General features: G+C 35.1%; 1 protein-coding gene across 3 annotated transcripts in view; it reads right to left on the reverse strand.

The window, feature by feature from the left end:
- The window catches only part of TNKS (tankyrase), a 148,303-nt gene that overhangs the window by 37,632 nt on the left and 90,345 nt on the right, over positions 1-20,326 (reverse strand). For all 3 annotated transcript variants that reach the window (XM_036458988.2, XM_036458989.2, XM_036458987.2), the window contains exons 6-11: positions 12,517-12,611; positions 10,787-10,853; positions 9,606-9,792; positions 7,864-7,985; positions 6,399-6,490; positions 6,232-6,310 (exon numbers count right to left, since the gene is read on the reverse strand). In XM_036458988.2, the coding sequence (XP_036314881.1) occupies positions 6,232-6,310; positions 6,399-6,490; positions 7,864-7,985; positions 9,606-9,792; positions 10,787-10,853; positions 12,517-12,611 (642 nt within the window). The remainder of the gene's footprint in view (positions 1-6,231; positions 6,311-6,398; positions 6,491-7,863; positions 7,986-9,605; positions 9,793-10,786; positions 10,854-12,516; positions 12,612-20,326) is intronic.

Here is a 20,326-nt window from a genome sequence, read left to right on the forward strand (position 1 = left end):
CTTTATGAAAGTTAGTTTCTAAAGTCACTGCAAGAAATAAAATATGCCTTTGGTCAAGATTATCCTTGAAAACACCGTAGCAATATAATAGGAGAGACAGATGTGAAGTTTCCTGGTAAATCCAACACTAGGTAGCTTACCTACAGTGTCTGAGCAGATTGACTAAACAGCAGATAAATTATAGAAAGTATTTTAAACATTACAAACAGACTATGTGTAATAAGAGGTCCTCTCTATAAATATGGATGGTGAAGCTGAGCATAATATAGAAAATAGTAGATTCACTTCTACTATCTCACTCTTCATGAGCATGCACTTATGGAGTGAAACACGAGGCAAAAATCACCACTCATTAAAATTCTTTAAATTAATATTTCTTGTTCCTCTTATTTCTCTCCATGTTTTGAGAAGGGTGGCCCAGAGTGCAACTCTACTGTGTACATTCTCATTTCTCTACCATCCTATTTTCTCTGCTTCACATTCTTTCCCTTTATATATACCTATCAAAATCAGACCCAGCTGTTCATCTCCTAAGAATTCGCGTTAAAAAAGGGATGCAACTAACACAACTACTAGGCTGCGCGTTAGATGCTTTTTGTAAATTGTCAGTTATTTAGAAGCAATGATTACGACAATCTGCAATGTCCCTTTTCCCTGCACTTTCACCCTCCTTATGATCATAGCTGGAGCTTCAGAAATGCCTTCTGAATGAATGAAAAATAAAAATAGAATAACATGTAAATGGTTACTAGAATTAACTTATAAAAGGAACGTTTTAGCTAAAACAATTCCAAACATTTGATGAGAATTGATTTGTAAACCTAAGCTAAAAACTTGATTATATACTGAAGCTTTATGTCCTCCTTCCTTTATTTACATATAAGGCATTTACTAATTTCTATAGGTAGTATTCTAACTATCGATATAAGCTCGGTGTATGAAATTTGTGCACGGGGTGGGGGTGGGGGGGGTAGGGAAGGAGGGTCCTTCAGCCTGGGGATAGGGCTTAAACCAGCAGTCAGATATCCCTCTCAAAATCCAGGACCACTGGCTCCTAACTGCTTACCTGCCTGCCTACCTTCCTGATAGCCCCTAACTGTCCCCCTTTGCTGGCCTGATTGCCTCCAACTGCCCCCCCACCCCACCCCCCGCGGGCCTGGTTGCCCCACGCAGCCTGCTGCTCAGTCATTTGGTCGCCCCCACTGCCCCACTCGGCTTGGTCACCCCCAAGCTTTCAAATTAAAATGTATGTATGTACTGCTGTCTATAATTTGTTTTCAAACTAAAATATATGACAGATTTATTTAATACACATCATCATTAATTTACTCTCCATATTTTAAAGTTATAAAACGTTAATTCTTAATATTATTTGGAACTACCAAATACATACTTATTTTGAGAAGTCTGGGAATGTTAAATCAGTTTTTCTGATCAAGTCTTTTTTAGACCCAGTTCTCTCTATTTTTCTCTATCAAAATATCCACTATTGGGATATGATAGAGGATGCCATCAGAAATGCTTACTATTCAACACTAAAGAGGCTATTTTCACTGAAGTACAGAAACTGCCTCAAATAAGAAAAATGCTACATTTAATGTGTTATTCTCCAACTGTATAAGGTGTCAGAAAAATAACAGATGTCTGGCAGTTTTAGAGACAAAACAGATTCTCGCCCCACCCTCCCTGTTGCTATCTAGAGATAGCAACCTGAGGTATACTGTATATCTTTATTTCTATCTGAGTAGTAATAATAATTTTCCTAAAGAGGCTAATTGGATAAATGATAGAAATTTCAATGGTATCTGGCTTAAAATATATAGGACATAAAATTATGATTCAAACATGCCAAAACAGTCCTGAAAACCAACAAGCAGACTATAAGGCACTGGCTAAGGAGAACCTTTCAGGGTGAAATAATCTAGTCTCAAAGAGCTAAGCTTGAGGCTGAGTTCATTTCTCTACTAAATTTAAAGCTCTCCTTGTCCATTTCACTCATTTGGTAGTAATAATGAACTATTCTGTGACATTTCTGTAATCAAGCATTTACTGTTAACTCACAATGTAACTTTAATTAAGAAAACATATGTATGTCTAAATCTTAACCTGATTTTAAGTACCTGAGAGCTGACACTAGTCTTTGTATTCCTTTAGCTAGAGTGACAATGTGTATTTTCCCCCTAAATCAGGACACCTTGCAGTGAAAGTGTACAATAAAAAAATATTAACAGGAGGTAATGAACATACAATAGAGGAACAAAAGATAGGAATCTACAATAGAATAGACTATAACCTACTCTAACTAACCTAATCATAACTTCAAACAGTTGGCAGGCATATTATAACTTCTATAGTCTGGAGGTAAAAAACATTATCTTGATATCATGCCTCCTTTCAGAAATATTAAAAAGCCATTTTTATTGAATATTACTAAATGATCATATATGTGTACCTTGAGTCTATATTTCTGTAATTGGTTTTCTAAGAGAAAGTGTCTTACTGAATCAGGATTCTGTTCACCCATACCTATTCAAACTTTCCAATGGCTCTCCAAGTACTATGAGAACAAAATCAAAACTCTCCAATTGAGACTATCAAGATTTTGCTTCAAACTATCCTTTCAGATTTTCATTACTATTCCTTTCTGTCCTCAATGGACTAATCATAACTTCTAACAAATAAATTCTTTTTAGCTAAACTTGAATGTATTGCTATTTGTGAACCTTCAAAATTCATGAGGTATTTAAAATGAAACAATCAAGTTCTTTGAAAAGAGGGATGCATAAATATTAAAACAGTATATGACTTGTTTGCTTTATTTAGTAAAGGGGCTCTTACCTTCTCACAAACCCAAAGTGCCTGAGAAATAACTCCCTGAGCATAGCTGATTAGACTAGAGGGTGCCTATCCAACAGCTGTGCTGAACAAACTGAAGTCTCATTCATATTCTCTTTTTCTCTGACAAATATGCCTGCCTACGTTATATATTTAATTTGTTTAGTTTTACCACACAATGCACCTGAACTTTGTTTCCATCACCAAGCTTTGAGCAAAAGAATGCTTTGGCTTATATAACTATCACTACATTCTATCTAAGTAAACAAATTAATTACTGGTATTAACTCTCCCTGCACAATTCTCTGCCTTCTCAGATGCAATAACAGCCCTAGCTTGAGGGCTGGATGCATCATGAAGAGGGGAAGGCAGCATGGTGGTGGAAGCAGTATAAGAGCACAGAATCCTCATCAAGGCTGGGGCTGCTTGTTCTGAAGGTGTTTTTAGAATCAAATGGGAAACCATGAGTTGTCTGAAAATCAAACAAAAACCACAAAAGAATAATAAGCAAGCAAGCAATGGGGCCCACAGAAGCTAAGTTGGGTTTTTACTAATGCATTTGTCATCAGATAAAACAACCCGGAGGGACAGCAGCCTGTCTTAGAACCAGGGAATGAGTGAATGGGAGGATGGCAATTGGTATCCATTGGTTCATAATCCTGATTAAATATGTTCTCCCACTCTGTTTACGTAACGTAACTAATAGCAAGTATTCTTAATTCAATTGAACTGTAGTGGAAAGGCTAGAGACAATATATTAGTTTAAAAGTCATTCTACATCACTGCTAGGGTGTTTAAAATAATACATGCCCCACCGATGAATTTTGACATTATTGATAAGAATGTGAACATGAAGGGCAGAGATTGAGAACCATAGACCTAGAGTAATGCTGACTAAGATAGGCTATGAAATAATGTTATTTTTCACTGAACCTTCATGAGATAAAATGACTCATGGGAGACAACAAATAGATATTTTCCCAATATGAAAAGCATTATTCATGGTTTTTAAGGAATATTAGAAATGACACAAGGTATTTTTAAAAATAGGTCAATGATAAACATATGATGCTCTTAAGTATAGAAAACCCACTAAGCTTAATATTTGCTGCTTGAAAAGCAACAAGACTTTATCTATATAACAATACAATATGGTACCCTCAAAACAGGTTTAAATCTGTAGAACACCATTCCCTTTCATGCTAGCTCATCTTGATTTTTGTAATAAAAAACAATTGTTGTTTTTCGATGATGTATATCATGAATAAATATACACATGCTCATTTATAAATTACAGCCAAGCTGTGCTATACTAATCTCTCTCTATAAAAGCCTAAGTGGCCATTCGACCGGTAGCTATGATGTGCACTGACCACTAGGGGGCAGAAGCTCAATGCACAGGCATGAAAACTTGGAATAGTCTGATGACTCTCAGAGGGAAGGGGGTAGGGGAGGGCGGGAAGTGATTAACCAAAGATTTGATATGCACACTAGAGGGCCTGTGTACGGATTTTTGTGCACCGGCGGGTCCCTCGGCCTGGCCTGTGGGGATCAGGCCGAATCTGTGCACCAGTCCTCCAGCATCCCCTGAAGAGTCCTGGATTGTAAGAGGGCACAGGCCAGGCCAAGGGATCCCACCTGAGCACAATCCATGCACTGGGCCTCCAGTGTATAAAAAATATGTATAACACTCATGCAAAATAATTTATAAAGAATGGGAAAGAGATAAAATAATTAAAATTTTAAAATATTTTAATTACCAATGGTATAAAGTATCTTTTGGTTCAATTTTAAAAAAGTGAAAAATCTTATAAAAAACTGTAATGTAGATTTGAGGGTCTGATTCTAAGTTCATTTTCAATAGTTGGTCCCAATAGCTGAAAAGGTTCCACTCAGATATGCAGAACCACTGAAAAGTTCATGCCTTCTGAAATCACATTGCTTATTTTTAATGTAATTCACTGATTACTCTAAGGTTTCATTTGAAATTCTGTTAGCAAAATTGCCTACTTGTTGATGTTCTCACAAATTTATTAGGAGATGCTGCATTATAATATTTTTAATAGATAAAAAATCTAAACACAAGAAAAACTTTTTAAAACAGTTTAGAAATTTGTTTTCTCAAGTTTTTAAATTATGTAGATACAACAGCAGGGTGAATATATCATTTTGGGGGCAACAAAATAAAATAAGGAAAGTGAACATTTTCTAAAGTTCTATTTTCAAAATATCCTAGATGGTTCACTTTCTCATTCACTCTAAAATATATAGCTTACCTTAATGGGTCTGATTATGTTTCTTTTTTTAAAAAGATACCGACATGTAAGTAATGGTCATTTGTTGTTAAACTACCAGCAAATTTTAAACTCTCTTATTTTCATTTAAAAAAAAAACACACTATGATTTTCTGAAAATATTAATTCATAAAATAGCCAGACAAGCTCTTTATGCTATAAGATTGTCATGGCCATTCCCTCTGATTATCAACAATGGTATCATGACGGTTCCACTTTTAGGATAATGTCTATAAATCTACTGATTTGTACACATGTAAAGTGCAATATGTCACAACATGCTGAAATGAACAAATGAGTTTTTCCCTGTCCGGGTTATGTTTTGTACTTCCAGTGTATTTAGGAGGAATTTTAATAATTTTTATAATGTAAAATATATAAGAATATTTTGAGATAACAATGTTGAGCACATTGCTATTTAATTCAGAAATCTACTTTAAAATAGTTTATTTTGACTTTTATTTACTTTACAGCACTGTGCTGTGGCCTCCCTGTCAATCCCTCCCTCTCAAACTCCCAATTTGCCTTAGGAAGCATGTTGGGTGTAGACGTGACTCAGGCTGACACTTGGACCTAATGAGGCTGTCTGCAACCACCTGTGTATTAAGTATTAATACATTTCAAATTATTCTTAAATAAAGAATAGTATTTTAACAAATTAAAATTTTTTAGTGTTGAGGTTATTTGAAAAAAAAAAAATTACCAGTATAAGTGTGAAGGAATACAGATATTCTTTAAAATAAGTGAGATTTTGACTAACATTTCCGTAAACCATCACTGATGTTAACTATAAAATATATTAATTTCAGTATTAACATAAAACAATATAAAGTTGAAATATATTTCAAATAATAAGACTGCAATTACATTTTATTACTTTATAGAAGAATAACAGTAAATTACAGTAGAACACAAATTATTTTTACTAGGAACAAGACTTAAACCAGCTTTTAAAGGAGAATCAATGAATTCAAATACATGCTAACCTTCTTTTATAAAATTACTTTCTCTCTAATTTTCCTGAAGAAGTTAACAGTCTTAATTAAGAGTAGCTAGCTACTCAATGCCACGTCTGGCACTTCATTTCAGGCGTGTGCCTTACCTTTGCTCCGTGCTTATGCAGAACTTCCATAACATCGTTGTGAGCTCTTTCTGCTGCGACATGCAGGGGAGTCATGAAACTATGGAGAGGGGAAAAGGAGAGGCGGTTTACTAACTTTTACTGCATTTCCCCTTTAGGAATTGAACAACAACTGCAATTACACTTACTCTTTATTTTTTTCATTAACATTTGCTCCTTTTCTAAGTAACAATTCTGTCACTTGCTTTCGTTTGGGATGCAGGGAGGCCACAGCACAGTGCTGTAAATAAAAGTCAATAAAATAAACTTCTAGTTAAAAGTAGATTTCTGAATTAAATAGCAATATGCTGAACATTGTTATCTCAAAGTATACTTATACATTTTACATTATGAAGATGATCAAAATTCCTCCTAAATACACTGGGAGTGCAAAACATAACCCTGGCAGCAAGATAAAATTATGCTCTTGGTTAAGCACTAAGAAATACTTTTATCTTTTCCTTTAGCCAATAAATAATTATCCAGTCCATATTTACTTGTAGGTATCAGAACACTGCCTCTCCAAAGCTACAAAAATCTGTAATTAAATTTCTCAATTCTTTATTAGACCATCAGCCACATAATCAATATTTCTCCTCCTCTTTCACAGAGGTACTCGCAGCAATTCAGAAGAATAAATAAGCCTGTGTGCCCAGGGGAGGCAGGAAGGTAAGAGACCTCCAAGAGCTTAGAGGGAGACGTATTCTCAGAAATTCTATGTTTTATCCCATATTTATATTCAACTTCATTTTATATTAATGTTTGTATTAAAATAAAAAATAAAAAACTAATTTCTAATGAATAAAATGAACACTCCAAAAAGCAGGTCAAGGTTATTCTATGATTTGAGTATCACCTGGAATAATGCTGTGTAGCATGAATGTCTCTGAACCACAGTTTTAGAGCCACATATTTAGATGTACATAGAATTGACCCATTTCAGTTTGGCAACTCTTTCAATGTTTCCACATGATTTGATGACAGTTATATGAGAGAATGTGCCAGATATATGAGAGAATGTTAACTGAAGTATATTTAGAGGTCTGTGATAGAGGCATCACAAATGTTTCAATTTAAAAGACAACTGGTATGGTCTGGAACAAAAAATGCACACTCTTACCATTTTCTATAATGAATATAATAATTCTTTGAATACGATTGCTCACAAGAATAATGCAAGAATCTTTGAAAATATTTTAATCTTCTATAGAAGACAAATAAATACGATTGCTCAAAAGGATAATTGAAGTATCTCTGAAAATACTCTAATCATCTACAGAAAACAAATATATTTATCAACTAACCACAAGAAAAAGAAGATTCTATAGAGAAAAATCACATCTTGCATTTCTGAAAGCATTGGCCACAAAGGTGGATTTGTTACAATATGGTTGGGTAAAGGCAAATGTAAAATTAATTCCCAAATTACGGTTGAGCAAGTCTATCCTCTCACAACAGCCTCCTGAACCAAATTAAAAATCAATGCAACCATTAAAATGCAAATCCCTGTCACGTTAGATACCACAGTTACTTTAAGGTTTGTGAAATAAAAATTATATTTTGTGCTCACACTGCAATTATCACCCTCAGGATGGATTAACAATAAAATCTTACCAGTGCAGTTTCATGAGACTGTGGTTGTTTGAAATTAATGATTTCCAAGGCAAGTGTTTTTTTGACTTTGGCTAGGTCTGCTTCTCTTGCTGCTTGTAATAAAGAATGACCTTTAAATTCATCTGTTAATAAAATAATGGTTGAAATAAAAATTTTAAATTTATAAAAATTATTAGCATGATTATAAATTAAGGCAATTCTTAACTTTAAACAGTCCTCTATTTTAGCAACAGCAGCAGCATGGCGATATGATGATGAAGGTGCAAAGGATGAGGGTGTAGGTTAATGAAAAATTAAGAATTATGTATGCTCTGAAATAAGGCTTTTTATCCTCCTTGAATTCATAAAGATACACATACCAATATACTCACTCCAGGAAAGTTTTCAAACAAGCACCCTAACTGTCCACCAAATGGAAACTAGTTAAATAATTTGTGAACACTTATACATTTTATACAACTCTTAAAAAGCAAAACAGACCAACATTTACTGACATGAAAGCATGTATTATTAAATGAAAACTCAAGTAACAAAAGAGGAAGGCTATGCAGACCGAATTTTTGTGTGCTGTACTACTACTATTCCCTCCACCAATAAATGTAATGATTATTGCTATAATCAAGTAAGAGATTTTTTAAAAGGGATTTCTAAATTAATTACGTAAATAAGAAGCCAATACCCTTATTTATTAAACACATATAGTCTTATTTTCTATTTTATAAGTTTGGTTTAATTCTGATATGACAACTTATTAACAAAAAGCTGAAAATTGTTCTCCAAAGACGCAGATAACCAAAAGACATATAAAAACATACTTGAGATAATTATAAACTGTCATATGTAAGGAGTAGGATCCTGACAACTGCAAAGTAAGGTGATGTATTCAGAACAAATTTCAAATAAGAAGCATGGTTTTGCTTGGCTTATCCATAAGTCTAGAGAAATTTAAACTGAATTCAAATTATCAGCATTTTAGATTACTTCCACCAAATCATAAAAATTATCTCATGTAAATGTGGGCAAGTTATTTCACTTGGGCTATAACACAAAAAAAGTAAAACAGAATTGTGCAAACTTGATGACATCTATTATTACCAACAGCACAGGAATATAAGCTCTATGAACTCAGAGTTGTTGTTTTTTTGGTTTTATTCGGATGTATTTCCAGTGCATAACAGATAGTAGGTATTCATTATATGGTTATTGATTAACTCATCCTTTATTAAAAAAAAAAAAAAAAAAAAAAAAGGGAGGCCGAAACCAGTTTGGCTCAGTGGAAGAGCACTGGTCTGTGGACTGAAGGGTCCTGGGTTCGATTCCGGTCAAGGGCATGTACCTTGGTTGCGGGCACATCCCCAGTAGGAGGTGTGCAAGAGGCAGCTGCTGATCGATGATTCTCATTGATGTTTCTAACTCTCTATCCCTCTCTCTTCCTCTCTGTAAAAAATCAATAAAATATATTAAAGAAAAAAAAAAAAAAAAAAAAGGGAGGAGGGAGCCTCAACTTGTGAATTAGAATTAGACTTGAATAAACACAAAATATATATAGTATATAAATTTAAGATTCCTGTGGAATCATGAAGACAAGATTATGATCAGAAATGATGATTATAAACTAGTGTATATAGAAGAATGGAAGCATATCATCCAAGTTAGACAAAACACCAGCATTTATAACTAAACAGAAGTGAGACAGTCTAATTTGCAGCAAACAATTTTGACTTCAGGATATAAATACATACAAGTCAATCTCTCCCGGAGCTCAGGAGTTGGAGCCATATCCACAGCACTTTTCCCATGGCAATTGACCAATGTGGGATCAGCACCATGGCTAAGCAACAGAGAGCAGACTTCTACACGATTCTTGGAAGCAGCCTCATGCAGAGGAGTGAACTGCCAGAGATCCATAGCGTTAACACAGGCTCCATGCTGAATTAAGAGAAAAAGTTTTAGGTCAGTAATCATTTTGCTGGATTAGATAAAACTCAGAAGACATTTATTTCACTGTAAAATTCAGTTACAACTCTTTGAAAGGTCAGCAATATTTTAATTTCAGCTTTTTAAAACAGTTTAAGGCAATGATAACATTTTAAAAACTGCTTTTCTTAAAAATTTTATTCACTAATACTATATAATAAAGAGATAATATGGAAATTAATCCTCACACCCTCACAAGATGGCTGCCTACAACCAGGCAGGCAGGGGAGGGCAGTTGGGGGCGACAAAGCCAGCAGGGGGGATAGTAAGAGGCAACCAGGCCAGTGGGGGAGGATAGCTGGGGCAACCAGGCTGGTGGGGGTGTGCAGTTGGGGGCAACCAGGCCAGCGGGGGGTGGGGGGGAAAGGGGCCAGTTGGGGGTGACTAGGCTGGAAGGGGGTCAGTGAGGGGTGACTAGGTTGGCAGGGGGGCAGCTGGGGGCGACAAGACTGGTAAAGGGGGGCAGTTGGGGAAAACCAAGCCAGCGGGCGGGGACAGTAAGGGGTGACCACGCTGGTGGGGGGGGGGGGGGGGGGGGGTCAGTTAGGTGCAACCAGACTGGCAGGGAGGGAGCTATTGGGGGCAACCAGGCTGGCAGAAGAGGGCAGTTAGGGGTGATCAGGTCAGCATGCAGAGGCAGTGAGTGGTTATCAGGCTGGCAGGGATGGGGGGCAGTTAGGGGCAACCAGGCAGATAGGCAAATGAGCAATTAGGAACCAGTGGTCCAGAATTTTGAGAGGGATGTCTAACTGCCAGCTTAGGCCCAATATCTGGCAGTCAGACATCCCCTGAGGGGTCCCAGATTGGAGAGGGTGCAGGCTGGGCTGAGGGACACCTCCCCCCACCAGTGCACCAATTTCGTGCACCAGGCCTCTAACAAACACATGAAAATTCATGACAAGTTAAAATAAGCAAATGAAATTCACTATTTTTTTATTTCTTTTACCTTTAGTAGCAGTTCTGTGACTTCATAATGTCCATATGAACATGCATTATGAAGAGGCACAAGTCCACTAAATGAAAAAAGGCAAATTAAAATACTAAAATTTCAAACAACTTATAAACATTTACCCAAGAAGTGCTAAGCAACAAAAATCTAATAAATCCTAATACAATTATGTTAAAAACATTTTAAACTATTTAATAAGATGATTCAAAGCACAGATAATTTAACCTTTTGTATTTCCTTTGTATTTTGTGTATACAATCCTTAAATATAATGATAAAAACACCAATTAGAGAAGCATTTAGGCAAAATGAAGAACATGTGCTGACAATTGCATGCTTTATATATGAAGTGTTTATATTAAATAAATGTTGATAGAGAATTGAATATTCCTACTCTTTTGTTTCATTTTCAAAGTAAGTATCAGCACAAGAGTTAATATCCAAACTACTATAACTTTCATTTCAAAGTATCTTTCTACATGAGTCAAAGACCCCTTTTTGTTCTGTGCTTCTCTTGATGACTCATTGTACACCCATCTGTTTTTAGACATGCACAAGGAAACAGAGATGTACAAGAACATCAGGCATTTGTAGCCCTACACTATCGGGACACCATTCACATATGGCACAAAACCTGGCGCAGGCAAGAGAACACAGTACTGAAAAGAGCAGATTTGGAATGAATGGATTTCCCCTCGGGTAACTGTCTCAAGTACCGAGTTCTTTCTTCATTTCTGTTTCCTGACATGGAAAGGGGCAAACTGAAAGAAACCTCCTCCAGGGCTTCTCTTCTTTATGCTGCCAATCACAAGAGTGTAATATGAATCTATTGACCTAGCACATGTGTCAAACACAAGGGCCGCGGGCCAAATCCGTCCCGCCAGGCCTTGCAATGTGGCCCGCACAGCGCTGTCATCACTGCACTCCGCTGCGTTTCCATAACAATGACAGTTTATGACTGTTCAGTAAACCATTCGGCCCGCGATTTAGGCTGGATTTTAGATTTTGGCCCCTTCTCTGATTGAGTTCGACACCCCTAACCTAGATAGTACTGTAAAGTCAAATTATCTTTTAGATCTTAAGGTGGGATAATGAGAAATGTTTGCCCCCCACACAGGACAGCAAACTTGATTCATATGTCCCTGGAGACTAGATAGGAAACTTGAACAAAGTTTTCCAAAATACACTTACTCATAAAGTAAATAACATAACTGCTTTCTTGTTCCCTCTGCCCCAACTGTTCAATCCCCACCACATCAACCTTCATAAGGATCTTTTAGGTTTTCTAAGTTCAGATGCCCAAGATTTCATCAGGAAAAAACAGATTAGAATACTGTTACTTATGATTTTGGTTTATTAGTAAGAGATAATCTTTTCATTCCAGATGAATGATACCTAGCTATATTAATAGATTATCATAATTTTCAATTTGTCTTGTCTTTCTGAAATGCAACTTGAGTTAAATAATAATTACAATTGAAACAAATTTTAAGTAGTAGAATTTCAATAAAATTAAACTAATTTAGGAAATTATTATAAGAAGTAGTATGTGAAAATAATATAAAATCAAAGTTGCAAACATTCTTAAAATGCTACACAAGCTGTAAAGAAATGGTCTATATGACTTACTTTGCCTAGTGTTCAACAACTTCAGCATGTAAGATGTTGAAAACAAAGCATAACAATTCATGAGCAAAACCATTAAAGGAAATAAACTGCTCCACCTACCCTTTGTCTTTTGCATGAACATCAGCACCATGCTGAAGCAGCAGCTGAACTATCCGAACTCTGTTGTAGCCCGCGGCAAGATGTAAAGGCGTAGACTAGAAAACAGAAGAAAAACACATCCACTCCTGCATTTGTTTAGCTTTAACACAATGAATATTAACATACACAAAACATACTGAGTTAAAGTGCCAAAATTTCCTATTTCCTAATTGAGTAAGAGACAATTCACTCACTTCAGGAGTAAATTCTAACTTCAGTGCCATGGCCCTTGTTCTCCTACTTTTTTTTATTGTTTAAAGTATTACATATAGTATTACATATGTCTCCTTTTCCCCCTATTGACCTTCCCCCTCCCTGACACCACCCCCTTCGCCCCCACCAGCACATGCCCGCAGCCCCCTCATGACTGTGTCCATTGGCTATGCTTATATGCATGCTTACAAAGGCCTTCTTCAGTAATCAAGCCCTACCATAACCTCCCCGTATTATTTCTTTCTTCTTTCTAGCAAGAACCAAAGACATGTCAGGGCTTACATTTCTTATAACCGAAAACACGCTTCTTTGTCCTATTTAAATCTTGTCCACCTTTCAAGTTGTAACTTTTCAATTACAGTTCTATCAAAAAGACTAACTTAAAGATGTAGCTCTCAAAATTTTTCTTTAATAGGAAAGATTGAAAAATCTCCCTAAAGAACTATTTGAAGAAACTTTAGTAGAAATAAAAAGGACAATGGACAATATTCATTCCAAGAAGTTGCTAGCAATGGGTCAAAACTAACTTGCTACATGCAATGAAATACGCCAACGTAGTATTTACACCTTCTATTTCATACACTACACATGCAGTATAAATACAAAAGGAAAATACCGTTTCTTCCTAACTAATTTCTGCCACATTGTAATTTGAACCAAATTAGTAAAAGATTCTCTATTAAAGCTTAATAATTTTTAAAAATCAAAACTATCTTTTTAAAAAATTAGAAATAACATGATTTTAATTAAAAGGTTCTCTACAACCATAGTGATTTTTCTACTTGCTAATTTACTTAAAAGTTTAAATACTGCAACATCTTTTCAAACAGGGGCTAATATACTTTTATGTATTTTCATAAAAGTATTTATTTTCTTTACGTATACTCTAAATGTCAAGATACAAAAGGATTACAAAATACTGTATTATCTATTACTGTGTTCATAGTACTCTACACATTTTATATTTTCTGTCAGCCTCTAAAGTTTAAGAAATATTTCTGAGCAATCTACAGCTAATAATGAAGAGACCATCCAGATTTTAAGAATCCTGAATAGGAAGTCAGGAAACATGGTTATACTCCTGGATCTTATGAAACTGTGAAAGTCATATTACCTATGTATCTCAGCTTCTTCATGTGTAAAACAGAAATAAAATTAAAAAATTTCTATTTAGTTGATTCAATTAATAGCTTTTATTTTTTATTCTTGAAAATGAACTGACTAAATAAATACATATACACAGTGTTTCTTTAGAAGGATAAAACATTAAAATATCTAGTTTCTAAATTTTTAAAAATCATTTTGAGATTAAAAATTATTTATAATGCTTTAAAATGTTAATATATTTAGGTTTTAAAGTGCTAAAATTCAAATGACAAATAACTTAGAAGGTTCTGTAACTGATAAGGTAGAAGGAGGCCTGGAATAAAGCAACTGTGAATAAATGGAGTTGAGGGGTGAGTGTCAAAAATTATTAGGCAGCAGAATTAATTGACTCTGATAACTGACTGATATAGATAGCAAGGGGTACAAAAGTTCCATTTTGGAAATGTCAGTGGCAGATGAGAGAAAGGAAGGGAATAGGAGAGTCAGGAAGAGAGAAGAGAGGAGATGGGAGGGAAAGAATCTGAGGTCTGGATGTATTGAATTTGAAGTGCCTGATACCCCCTAGTGGTAATGGGTCTAGAATTCAGGAGAGGTAGAAGCTGGGCACAAATTGATCATCACTGGTACTCATGACAATGTCAGCATCTGTCATGTATCTGGCACCATGTTAAGTGCTAGGGATAGCATGGGCAAAAGAAAGGTTCCATACTATGCCTTTAGGAGTTTTCTTATTCCTTAAAAACAGAAAGTCTCTAAATGAAATACATATAAAATAATTTTTTATGTGGGAGGACAATGGATGAGGGGGAAATTTTCTATTTCTGAGGTGTCAACTAGAGAAAGCAGACAAATACGAATAAATGTGATGACTACAAAGGGAAGTTCAGGATGGCATGAGAGGCTAGAGGAGCTAAACCACTCCAGAGGCAAGTAGAAAGGAGTGGGTCAGGGAAGATTCTCAGAATTGCTTCCAAAAGGAGACGAGCATAAACAAATCACTGAGGCAAAAGGATGAGGAACTTTCTTTATTCCAGGTAGTGTGGAAGCACATATTAATACCCAGTGGACATGGTACAATTGAGGAACTAAAAAAATTTCAGTGCTTAAGTACAGCATGAGGTTAGGAGAGATTATAAGAACAATGGGAAATCCCTGAAAGACTTAAAGCAGAAAATTACTTAAGACTCAAGTTTTAGAAAGAACACTCTAGTTACTCTATAGATAATGCATTGGAGGGGGAGGGCAAACCCAATGACAGGCAGACATGAAGAGAAGAGTGCAGGACTAATCTAGGAGAGAGTTAATGACATGACAGTGGCAGTTAGCAAAATTGGTAGCAGCATCCAAGCAGAGGTAGCTGAGCTATGGGAGGGGATGAATTCCCAGGGTGAGTGAGTATAGAACAAGATGAATGAGATTTTCAAGTAGTCATTCTAATGTGAATGCTAATTATGCAAACTAAGTAGAATCACTAGAATGCACATAAAAATCTGTAAAATGCATGCAATAAATTTGAGGAAATGGTAGGAAGCAAAAAGCCAACAAACCAAACAGTTTGAGAACAAAGGATGATTTAAACAAGCTTATACTACTAAGAGCCCAGAAATATTTCCTCCAGAAAAATATTTACAACTAAACATTATACACCAAATGCTATCTTCTAATACAAAGCAATTAACATTATGTGGCCTAGACTACATGTAGTGAATAGCTACCATATAGTGGCAGCTTTACATCCCAATTGTCAAGTGGCAAAGTGATGATAAAAGTAATTTTCTAAATGCTAGGATAATTAACGGAGTGTAATTTCAGTTTTGAAAAAATATAAAGCGGACCCATTAGTAAAATACACATGCTATTTGATATTTTTGTGGTGGTTGTAAACTAGTAAACTAGTAAACATAAGAATCCAACATTTAAGACATTATACTCCCCAAATTTATTCTTAAAGAGAATGTTTTAAAAGTCAAACATGTACATGATAAAATATGGAATAATTGTAAATACAAAAAGTCTTTCTAAAAATCTATCTAAATAATATTTTGCAGTAAGAAAAATACTATCGATATTACTAATATTTTCATATTGTAAAACATTTACAAGAAAGAATCCTTACTTAAAGAAACCCCCAAATTCAGTTTTCTTCTTAAAACCAGGCCTTTAAAAAAAAAAAAAGCCATATATACATCTTTGCTTTTTCTGATACAGATCCGCAGGGGAGTATAAAGCATTTAAGGCAGCTTTAAGTTATCCTACATGCCTAGCTACAATAGTGACAACTGACAACTCTGTTATAAAACTGTGGGTGCTACTTTACCATAGGTCCATGTAGCACAATATAAGGAAATGAGTAAAGGCTTTTTAAGTCCTGGTTTTGCATTTTTGCTTTGGTATTTGATTGTTTTTAAACAAAAACATGTACTTGTTTAGTAATTCAAAAGAAAGTTAAAAGTGCTGTAAAGAAAGTGAAATAACTTCTTTAAATAAAGGCCTTCCAGTAACAAAATATTTTCCCACTTAAATTTAATTTCACATGTGATTTCTTAACAAATTCAAGCAACAATGGAAGATAAAATATTCCTAAGGATTAAAAAGAAAAAAAATCTTAGAGATCAGTTATTAGCTTTTTTATATACTATCATGTGTCTAGAATACCAAAATTTAATTTTTGGATTTTTTGTTTCCACTGAACAAAGAAATCACGATAACTACTTCTCAAGATTTCAATGTGTTATTACATATTCAATCCCAAGGGAATTTTAGCATTTACATTTTAACACAAAGCACATATTGCTATCTCACAAATGACAGCTGGGTACAGGGGAAAGAGTTCTCTAATCTAGTGGTGCTGAGAAAGCTTCTGAGGTTAACAATTACCATATAAAAAGAATATCCCAACTTCTGTAGCACTTTTCATCTAGGAAGCATAAAATATTATAAAATTTAATTCTTAACTTCTTGAGAATATTATTATTATTATCCTATTTTTATAAAGTACAAAGTTTGGGACATCCCTCAAACAAGACTTTAAAATAAGATTCAAAATTATCAATATTCCAAAATGATTCATCCCTTCCTTTTATTCTGTCTTTGCACAATACTTTTGCAATAAAAACACCAAAAAAGATTATCAAAGACTGGTCCTCAAACTGCCATAATCTTTCCTTAACACTTGTCACAAAATAATATAGTTATTTATTTATGTATCTGTCTCCTATAATCCACTCTGAGCTCATTGAGAATGGAGAATGTATCTCAATTTTATGTTTTAAGGACTAACGTAGTATTTCATGTATAGTATGATGTTAAAAAAATGAAAGTTATTGCCAGCTTTTGATTTACATTGCCAAGAAATTTCTGAATAGAAGACACCAATACTTTGCTTGGTGAATCTGACTTTAAATTTGTGTGAAAGGTTTACAGCTGTATTTCTATGCAGGTCTGTATGATGTCTGACGCATTCCCTAGGAAAGGACAAACCACAACTGTGAAGCCATGATGTAAGTCATCAGAGAGCTGTCTAACCTCATGATGTATTGCATATTTTGGCTTTCTTTAAGATGGAGATTCAGTATGAAATAAATCAAATCTTCTGGGGTTTTTCAGACTAGGGAGACCAACTTATACTGGTTTGCTGAGGACTTTCCTGGTCCCAGGAAACCCATGCAAACTGAAATGGTTGGTCACCCTACCTAGCCAGACTTAATGATAGATGAGTTTCTTGGTTTGTAGAGTACTCTCAAGTCAGAAAATTGTGTGTGCTTGTGTGTGTGAGTACACATATGCAAGGGTATACATGCATTTGGAATAAGGCAAGACTTATTACTTTACCAAATTAGGAGAAGAAGCCTATTAGTTATCTGCTCAAGAGATAACAAAAGATAGTACTCTTTCTAGCTAACAATTCATCCTATGTAATAAAAGGCTATATGCAAATTGTCCCCTTGACCAGGAGCTTGACCAGGGGGTGGGCTGGCCAGCCAAATGCCCATGGTCCCTCCCGTGCAAATTCATGCACCAGGCCTCTAATTTCTTAAATAAGACTCAATTTTTTTTTTTCAGTTCCATACAAGCTCATGCTATTCAAATTTTCCCTCCAGACTTTTACTCTACAGTTAAAATGAGCAAATCCTAAATAATAAAGAATATGCTAATTAGACCAGAGGGTGGAACAACCAGTTGGGGGGGGAAGGGGCGGCAGCAGAGCTGCCAGGGCCAAGCCCCTTGCACAAATTTCATGCATCCGGCTTCTAGTGGTTTCATAAGATAAAACTTCATATTTTCAGCACTTGAACACTCATGTACTCATCAACCAGATTCAAGATACATTAATTACTAAGACTTTGTTACACTGGCTTCTGCTATCACTTTTATCCTTTCTTTTCACCACTAAAGTATTCCAAAGCAAATTCAAGACACAGTAATATTTCATCCTTACATACTTTTGGAAGTTGGTTTTCCTTATTCAAATGAAACTTGAATATTTCATAGGATAGTACTTAAGGTGGATAGTAATTATTATTTTTTAAAATACATTTTTGTTGATTTTAGAGATAGAGGAGGGGGGGAGGGGGAGAGAAAAAAAGAGAAATGTGAGAGACAAGCCCTGACCAGGAATCGAACTGAGAATCTTTTTGTGCAGGCAACAATGCTCAACCAACTGAGCCACACCAGCCAGAGCACGACAATCCAGACAGTCTGACCTCAGCACTCTCCCTCACCCTCTTTCTTTTCCTTTGGCTGGACATTCTGGATAAGGTAAGTGGCAAGAAGAGTTATTTTTGGTGTGAAGGATTGCCTTAGTAGTTCTGACCACCTTAGTTAGCATGCTGATCCACAGGGTACCACATGACAAATGCTATCAATAATAAGAATGTGTTCATACCACTGGATGAGCACCCTGGAAATGTATAACTTCTTTTAGATACAGAGACATGATCAATTTAAGGATTTCTTTGAGACAGTGATACTTAAATCAGAATCAGAATAAATTAAAAGCTGAAGAATCAATGTGGGCATGAGTCCACGGAAATAAGTATATCTCATGGCCACTGCCTATCTTTTGAAGGGATATTTTCAGTAGTCCCATAATGAAGATTAGATAATTTCCTTGACGTTTCTCAACTCTTGGGCTATTATAAAAATAAATTAAAAGAGAAACTACATCTGGAAAATAAAAATTAATGAGCCAAAGAAGAATTAAAATTTTAAAAAGACATTTTATTCACACCTTTCTTACATATTATGTCTTCTTTAACTTGTTTTTTCTACAGATTACACATTACTAGATTCTCTTATAATAAAGTTTTATCTCCCATTATGCATCTTTTCCTCTAGACCTTGGCCTTTTGGTCAACTGTTTACTAAAGCACAGTGCCTAGAGCTAACCACACCTAACCATAGATAGGGTCTCATGTGGACTATATCAATACTGTTCATGAATAGACATGATACTACTCCAATAACCTAAAAGAATTAATGTTTTTAAGTCACAATCTCTGTAAAGGGGGGAGTTGGGTGACAATAGTACTTGGCTTCCTCACATAGCTATTTTCAGGCTAAAATGAAGTAGAAGATATATTGTGGATACTTCCTATGTAAAAAATTAATATTCAGAGTGTATTATATGTATTAATTTGTTTACTTTACACAAACTACTACCAGAGCTAGAAACTATTAGTATCTCCACATAACAAATGAGGAAACTGAGGCATTCAGGGATTAATACATTAAGTTACCAGATTCAGAGATCAAATCCAGATTGTTTATAACTTCTTAGCAACAATAGAAATTGTCTAATATAGTAAATATTGGAGGACAAGGAGAATAACAAAATACTGAGATTGGCGAAGATAGTTAATTTATCTGCCTCTTTCCTAATGCAGGATTTTTCTACCTATCTCTAATACATAGTCATGTGGTCTCTTTTTGAACTCAAGATGTCCAGCTGTCTCAATTGCTTTACATAAACTAACTTCCTACCTACCATACCTCCTTAAAGTGTGAAACCTTAATTCAACACTAAATCCACATGTGGTTTGGTAGAAACAAGTGAGCTCTCTCTCTCTCTCTTTTTTTTTAATGTGTTGAAGTAGATAGAGCCAGATAACGCAGTTATCTATCTGTCAGAGATATCACAGTGAAGGTTCCAATACTGTCCTTTTCCAAAAAAGTTTCTCTGAATTCTACATAGACTACATGAACAGAGGTGGACTAATGATTGACATTTTATAGCCTAATAAAGAATGTTCTTTCTAAGTAACATATGTGGTCATATTCAAAAAGGGACCTAAAACATTTGTAAATTTGTTGAATTTATGAAATATAAAGCAGTATTTCTATACTTCAACTGCCTTCTATAGTAAACATTTATTTTTAAAGTGGTAATATAAAGGACTTACCTTTCTTAAAAATATTTTTATTGATTTGTAGAGAAAGGAAGGGAAAGGAA

The sequence above is a fragment of the Pipistrellus kuhlii genome, unplaced genomic scaffold (genome assembly GCF_014108245.1).
Source record: "Pipistrellus kuhlii isolate mPipKuh1 unplaced genomic scaffold, mPipKuh1.p scaffold_m20_p_3, whole genome shotgun sequence".
NCBI classification, from domain to species: Eukaryota; Metazoa; Chordata; class Mammalia; order Chiroptera; family Vespertilionidae; genus Pipistrellus; species Pipistrellus kuhlii.